Source organism: Mandrillus leucophaeus, unplaced genomic scaffold, assembly GCF_000951045.1.
Source record: "Mandrillus leucophaeus isolate KB7577 unplaced genomic scaffold, Mleu.le_1.0 Scaffold288, whole genome shotgun sequence".
Lineage (NCBI taxonomy): Eukaryota > Metazoa > Chordata > Mammalia > Primates > Cercopithecidae > Mandrillus > Mandrillus leucophaeus.
In genome coordinates, this window is record NW_012103009.1 from 375,338 (window position 1) to 382,120 (window position 6,783).

Below are 6,783 nucleotides of genomic sequence, written 5' to 3' on the forward strand. Positions count from 1 at the left end.
GGCCGTGGGGGGTGCACTGGCCGGTCCCCTAGGCCGAGCACCGAGGCCACCAGAGGGACAGGCAGCTGTTGGGGGGCCGTGGGGGGTGCACTGGACTGCCCCACAGGTAGTATCCCAGGCCAAGCATTGAAGCCACTCCGCCCCCCCCACCTTGTCTCAACATGCAGACCTCCTCACCCACAACCACCAGCCCTTACCTGGGGCTCCCCGAACAGGGCCAGGACCTTCCCCAGGTCGTGCAGGAGCCCAACAAGGTGGAACCAGTCTGGGAGGGGGATGGACAGGGTAGGTTGGGGACTGCAGGGGCCAAGGCAGAGGATTAGCAGGCTTGCGGGGCTGAGAGCCAGGGGGGGCCCAGGGCCTGCTCCTCAACCCAGGCAGGGCTGCTGGAGGCCTGGGCCCACCACTGCCCCCTTCCACCCTATAGGCTGCTGCATTCTGCCCCTTGGAGGCAGCACCTGCCCCCCTGCAGCAGAGCTGGGGCTCACCCTTGTCTGGGTGGGCCTTCCGGATGCCCTCCGCTGTCTGGAAGGCATGGAAGGAGTTGGGGAAATCTACATCTGGGTCCGACTCGTCCACCAGCCCATCCAGCAGGTCCACAGCCTCCATGACTGTCATTTTCTTGTAGGAGAAGCCCCCAAACTGGGCATGCTGGTGGGGAAGGAGAAGGCAGCGTGGCCCAGGGTCAGCAGGCCCACCGCACAGTCCTCTCCATCCTCTCGGTGCCTGGTGGGCTCATGGGGTTGAGGGCAAGGGTCCTCCGCGTTTGCACAGGGCGGCGGGAAACGCCTACCTTGCTCCTGACGAAGTCCACCGTCTGGTGCGTGTGCATGAGCTTGTAGGTGGTGAAGACACGGTCCAGGAGGGGACCCGACTGCAGGCCGGAGGGTCAGTGGAGGCTGGCACTACCCCCACCCTGCACACAAGGCACCGTGCCTCCCCTCTCCCAGGCAGCCCCACAGGGTATGATGGGGGTGAGGGTTCCCACAGGGCACCTCCTGGAGCTGTGTGAGGGGCAGGTGCTGCTCCCCAGGGTGTGGATGGGGGGTCGGGGGGCGGGACGTCAAGGTACTCACTGTGTAGTTCCGGAAGCTGGCCTTGTCTTTGGCCACCTCTGGGTCCACATCAGGTCGGTAGACCAGGGAAGGGTCTGGGCCCTGGGCAGGTGGAGGATTGAACCTATTTCACCATCATGTCAGCTCCACGAGGAAGCAGACATTCCCCGCGTGGCTGCAGACTCCAAGCCTGCCTCCGCTCGAGAGCTGGTGGGGGACACAAGAGGGCACAGCCTCTCCTGCACCATCATCCCGGCCCCTGCCCTGGCCTCAGCGAGTCCCAGGAACTCTCACTCCCAGGTCCTTATCTGCAAAGTGAATGTCAGCAGACGTCTGCTTCCGGGGTGCAGGGGGCACCACGCCTGAGCGGCACCCATGGCCACCCTTGCGGGGTGGAAGCGGCCTTGGGAGGAGACTGAGTCCTCAGGGAGCCTGGGGGTCGGCAGCCACTGGCTCTTCCCCAGCTGGACGGAGCAGCAGGGCTGGCCAGCGCCAGCTAGAAGAGGGCAGGAGCAGCTGGCCAGCAGGAGAGCAGTCAGCGGGGCCTCTCTGCATGGGGTCTGGGTACTCACCACCGTCACCTTCATCCTGAGAGGAAGCGGCGCTCAGGTGGCAAAGTGCAGGCTGGTGAGTGTGTCCTCAGCCAGGCTCCTATATACACCCCAGGTTACATAAGTGACTGTGGTAATGAGTGACCATCCACCCTCCTCCTGGCCTCAGGGAGTTAATGTGTCAGCACACGAGCAGCCCCCAGCAGTCCCACATCCTCTTGCCCTGACTCGGCCTCCCTCCTGTCCTGAGCCGCTGACCTGCTTAGGGTTGTCTGTGGGCCCAGCCTCCTGCTTGACTCTGGCTTTAGACCCCTCTGTGGGGTCCCACAAGTAGGGGCAGACCCAAGACCCCACCCTCAAGCACACACCTCCTCTGCACCACCCCTGCCCGGCTGCCCCACTGGATCTCAGGAGGAGAAAACTTGCCCCAGGCCCCTCATGATTCTAGGTGGGGCAGGGGCTCGTTAAGAAAAGATGATTCTGAGGACTTGTTAAAATGGTGAGAAGAGCTTTATTCGAGAGCGTGGTGAGAGGAGCTCACCTCCGAATTCAATGACAGCTGGAGATTGATGGCGTCGGAGGGGTCGGCGGATGGGAAGTTGCTAGGGGAGCCTTTGAGGGTAGGGGATTCTCACCAGAGCGGCTCAACGGGGCTCTTGCAGGAGGCCGGCAGGGTGACGAGATCACGGGTGGGAGATGAGGAACTGGATCAGATATCAAGGGTGGGTAATCCTCCATAAACTGATTTACCAGGATTCTTGCTAACATCGGGGTCGGTGGGCCCAGAGAGGATGGGGATGAGGTCAAGCCTCGTCGAGGAAAGGACTCAGGAGCACCTGCCTAGAGTTCGGCCACAGAATGTGTCAGGCTCTGGGAGAGGGGCCTCATGGAGAGTGGGGAGCAGAAATGGAATCGCCAGCACCCGGGCTGCCAATGCAACTTCCCATGCATGGGCCCTGCAGGCACGGAGGACACTGGGAGAACAAAGTGCCCACAGCAGAGCTGGCATCTTGGAGCGTGGCCAGGGAAGAGTCTGGGAACAGCAGTCAGCTGGGGCAGGGGAGAGGGCAGTGGTTTGCTGGGGCCATACCTAGGGCTGTGCAGATCACAGTTCTGGGCTTCAGGTGTCAGGTGAGGGCTGTGGGGAGCTGACCTGACTCAAGAAGATTCTGGCACAGCTGAGCTGAAAAGGAGCTGTGAGGAGACCCCAGCGCCCCCCATTTAAATGGCACCTGCCCCGCACTCTCCTTGTCTGACTTCCCGTGGCACTCAGCACTCCCTGCCACTCCACCACCCACTTACTCTACCTTCTATGTTTGTCTCCTTCTGTCTCCCCCTAGAACGTCAGCCCCCGGGGGCAAGGCTGTATCCTCAAGTGTCCCAACAAGCGTGGGTCACGTGCTCAGCATGCACTGGCCAGAGGGATGGAGACAGGCACGGGGAGGAGGCTACGGCCATTGCCCCCACAGCAGGTGGTGCCTGGGTCAGGAGAAGGTGTCTGGATAGGTTCAGGAAGTGGGACCAGGCGGGATTCATAGGAAGGTGCAAGGGAAGAGAGGGGGTTTTTTGTTTTTGTTTTTATTGAAACAGAGTCTTGCTCTGTCGTCCAGGCTTGAGTGCAGCAGTGTAATCTCAGCTCACTGCAACCTCCACCTCCCGGGCTCAGACAAGTCTCCTGCGTCAGCCCCTGAGCAGATGTGATTACTAGCGTGTGCCACCACGCCCAGCTAATTTTTGTATTATTACTATTTTTTTTTTTTTTTTTGGAGACAGAACTTTGCTCTTGTTACCCAGGCTGGAGTGCAGTGGCACAATCTCAGCTCACTGCAACCTCCAGGTTCAAGTGATCCTCCTGCCTCAGCCTCCTGAGTAGCTGGGATTACAGTCATGTGCCACCGTGCCTGATAAATTTTGTATTTTTTATTTAATATTTTAATATTGTATATTTTATTGTATTTGTATTTAATTTTGTAATTTTTGTATTTTTAGTAGAGACGGGGTTTCACCATGTTGGCCAGGCTGGTCTTGAACTCCTGACCTCAGGTGATCTGCCTGACTTGGCCTCCCAAAGTGCTGGGATTACAGGCGTGAGCCACCGGGCCCAGCCTAGAGGAAGTTTTGGCCACAGCAGCAGGAAGTGGTTGCTGGCGAAGGTGGGGGTGAGTGCAGGTGCTGCTGGGCCTGTGCGTGAGGGTGTCAGGTGGGTCTGGCTTCACACCTGAGGCGATGCAGAGGGTCACGGAAGGCGGCCTCCTGACTACAGGGCATGAGGAGGGTGAAGGCTTTCCTGGAGGAGGGAACACTTGGCCCTGACCACAGGCAGGCCCCAGACGGGGTGCCAAGCTGGACTTTGCCTAGGCAGGAGAGGAGGCATCTGGGAGGGTTTTGGCTGGGTTGAGTAGCGGACACTGAGCTCCTGACCCCCCAGCCTTGCCCCGGGGTCCCCTCCCTCTGTCCTCATGCCCTGTGCTCTGCTGACACCCTTCAGTGACCACAGGACACATGACTCAGAGGCCTAGGGCCCTCCACCCTGCAGCCTCTCAGCAGCCAAGCCTCCTGTGCCCCTGGGGACTTGGCACTCCCAGCTCCTTCCCCTAGGGAAGGCCTGCTGTCCTCAGACCTCACTGATCCAGTGCTTCTCCCAGGGAGCCGGCCTTGACTGCCTTGCTGTGCGGCCCACCACCCTGACCACCTCTGCTGCAACCCTAGTCCATCTCCCAGTGCACGGAGGCCTCCACAGGGCAGGATCAGCCTGGACTGTTCCCACAGGGCCTCGTGGAGCACAGGTCAGTTACCTGGACCCGGCGATCCCTGAGCTCAGGGAGCAAGCACAGAGGCAGCGCCTGGGTGGGCGCTTCCAGGACCCTCCCCTTTGGAGGTAGTCACTGAGGGGCAGGCTGTGGGGAAATGTCCTGAGCTCTGCTGTAGCCTCTAGAGTTGGGGTGATCATGGCGACCCTCATGGGGTGGCTGAGAGGGTGACCCTAGCAAACATTTGCAAATTAAATGCTGAGTGTTTGCTAAGTAGCGGAAGGAACCCTTTCTGAACCTCACGTTCTGCTGGACGACTGGGAGCCTCGGGCGGCACACGCACATGAGCCCCCCATCTCCCCGGGGAAGAACACACACCAAGTCCGTGCACACTGGCAGTGGTTCTTGTTCTTGTCATTTGGGGCTGGGCAGCCCTCCCGGGCTCTTGGCGAGTCACCTGCTGCCCCCACACCTGGTTCCACTGGGCTCCCACACTGGGTGGTGGTGGGGCGCCTGGGTTGCCTGTGGAGCCCCACCCTTGTCTGGCTGCCAACAAGGGTCTCACCCCCTTGAGGTGGGGTGGGTCTATTTGGGCTGGGGGATCTTGCCCCACCCAGCCCTGCCCTGTCCTGGGGTAGGAAGGGGTGTCCCTGTCCCAGAATGGTTTGGGGTGGCTTCTGAACTGCTGAGTTCCCCTCCCTGGCCTCCCACAGGGCATCCAGATGGAGTCCCCATGGCTACCTCAGTCTGGGCTCCAGGGTTGGCAGCTGGAGCCACAGAGGTCCCTTCATGACCTCTGGAGGGCCACCATCCTTCCCTTGCCCAACCCCAGGGGGCTATAGCATCCCACACTCCCTGTCCTGTCCCAAAGGCATGGGGAGGGAGAGGCTGGGACCCCCGGCCAGGCAGGCACGTGGAAGGGCTGGTTGTGCACGACAGCAGGAACAGCCCAGGCACAAGGCCGGGCTTTAGTCTGACTGGACCAGCAGCGGAGGGGCCGCTTCCGGCCGATTCAGCCCCTCTCCCCTGCTCGTCCAGACGTGGCCCTGTGGGTTCAGGGCCCAGCTTCTGCTCCACGTCCCTGGCAGATGCCTCCTTTTTAAAACGCTTTTTAGCATCTGGTGCTGCCACCAGCTGGGTCTGGCAGCCATCCCCCAAGGGTTTACAATTTCAGGGTGTTTAGGCTCCTTGACGTACCAGCACTGCATATAGACCAACCTCGGTCTACAGGTGTGCGAGGGTTTACGTGTGCGACGCTGTGCAGGCATTGTTGCCGCAGGACCTGCTGTCTGCAGCTCCACGGGACTGGGCTGCGGAGGGGGCTCAGCTGCAGCTCTGGACGGGGGCACAGCACCCTGGCTGGGATGGGCAGGGGTGTGGCCCAGCCCCACTTCAGCCATAGCTGTGGGGGCTGCTGGGGTCCACAGGAGCTGAGTCCTGCCGGCCGGCCGGTCCCATGAGTTGCCACAGGCGGTGGCTGAGATTCTGCACCTGACAGGTGCCCAGCACGCAGCCCACTCGCAGGAGCTGGGCGTGGGTCCTGCGGGAGCCGGAGTGTCTTCGGGGGCCCGAGTGTTGGCGGCCACCATCCCGGAGAGGCTGACCCATAGCAGGAGCCAGGCCAGCACCCCTCTGTGGCTGGAGGGCCTGGTGAAGCTTCCAAACCACAGGTCGGGGTGCGGGGTGCCTGGGCTGCAGGTTGCTGGAAGGGGTCCGGGCTGGGGGCTCCCTGCAGAGGCAGATGGAGAATGTCAACTGGATGGCTCAGCCTTTCAGAGACCTCACACCTACCCACTTTTGCCTCTACACAGGCCTGGGTCACTGCCAGGGGAAGCCCACGGCCCCCACCCACACACAGCCTGGAGCATGGCCAGGGGAAGCCCACGCGTCCCCTCTGGGCTTGGGGCCTGGGACCATCTCAGTGGCCCGGGTCACGTGTCCTGGGAACCGGCACCTCCTTGAGCAAAGGGCACCCCCGCGGCCCAGCCTCTGCGGGTCACCACTCTCAGGGCTCAGGGTGACTCAGCTCCTGCCCTCCCTTTGGTCACAGGTGGGCCTGGGGATACCGCCAGCCTTCCCTCCCCCAGCAGACACCCCCAGAAAAGGGGCTGCTGTGTCCACGTGTGTGGGGAGAAGCAACTGCCCTGTGCAGGGAGGCAGAGGAAGAGGGTCCTCTGGCCCTGCTCAGGCGCTGCTGAGCCTGGGGCAGGGGCCTTGGTTTGGGACGGGAGCCCTAGCAGCAGTTGGCGGTTGGAGGGAGGGCGGCCCCCGACACTCTGCTTCCCTGTGGGGGCCAGGGGCTGGCTGGCCCAAGGCCTGGACTCACCTGGGTTTGACGGGACGCGGGTCCCCGCCCAGGCTGCGGGACAGCACGCCAGGGAGCTGCAGGCAGAGGAGGCTGATGCAACCCAGGGCGGCCGTCGGGAT

At 62.0% G+C, this 6,783-nt stretch overlaps 2 protein-coding genes across 4 annotated transcripts in view; both read right to left on the reverse strand.

Moving 5' to 3' along the window:
* MIOX (myo-inositol oxygenase) overlaps nucleotides 1-1,756 on the reverse strand; it is a 4,153-nt gene extending 2,397 nt beyond the window's left edge. Inside the window, exons 1-5 of one of the 3 annotated variants that reach the window (XM_011985577.1) lie at nucleotides 1,628-1,716; nucleotides 1,077-1,157; nucleotides 794-874; nucleotides 489-651; nucleotides 198-265 (exon numbers count right to left, since the gene is read on the reverse strand). In XM_011985577.1, coding sequence (XP_011840967.1) covers nucleotides 198-265; nucleotides 489-651; nucleotides 794-874; nucleotides 1,077-1,157; nucleotides 1,628-1,642 — 408 coding nt within the window. In that variant the 5' untranslated portion in view covers nucleotides 1,643-1,716. Of the gene's footprint in view, nucleotides 1-197; nucleotides 298-488; nucleotides 652-793; nucleotides 875-1,076; nucleotides 1,158-1,627 lie in introns of all 3 variants that reach the window. The other 2 variants (XM_011985576.1, XM_011985578.1) reach the window with 2 other exon arrangements.
* A 3,795-nt stretch (nucleotides 1,757-5,551) lies between these two features.
* The window catches only part of ADM2 (adrenomedullin 2), a 1,930-nt gene continuing 698 nt past the window's right edge, over nucleotides 5,552-6,783 (reverse strand). The window contains exons 2-3 of the mRNA XM_011985598.1: nucleotides 6,683-6,779; nucleotides 5,552-6,085 (exon numbers count right to left, since the gene is read on the reverse strand). Coding sequence (XP_011840988.1) covers nucleotides 5,749-6,085; nucleotides 6,683-6,779 — 434 coding nt within the window. The 3' untranslated portion in view covers nucleotides 5,552-5,748. The remainder of the gene's footprint in view (nucleotides 6,086-6,682; nucleotides 6,780-6,783) is intronic.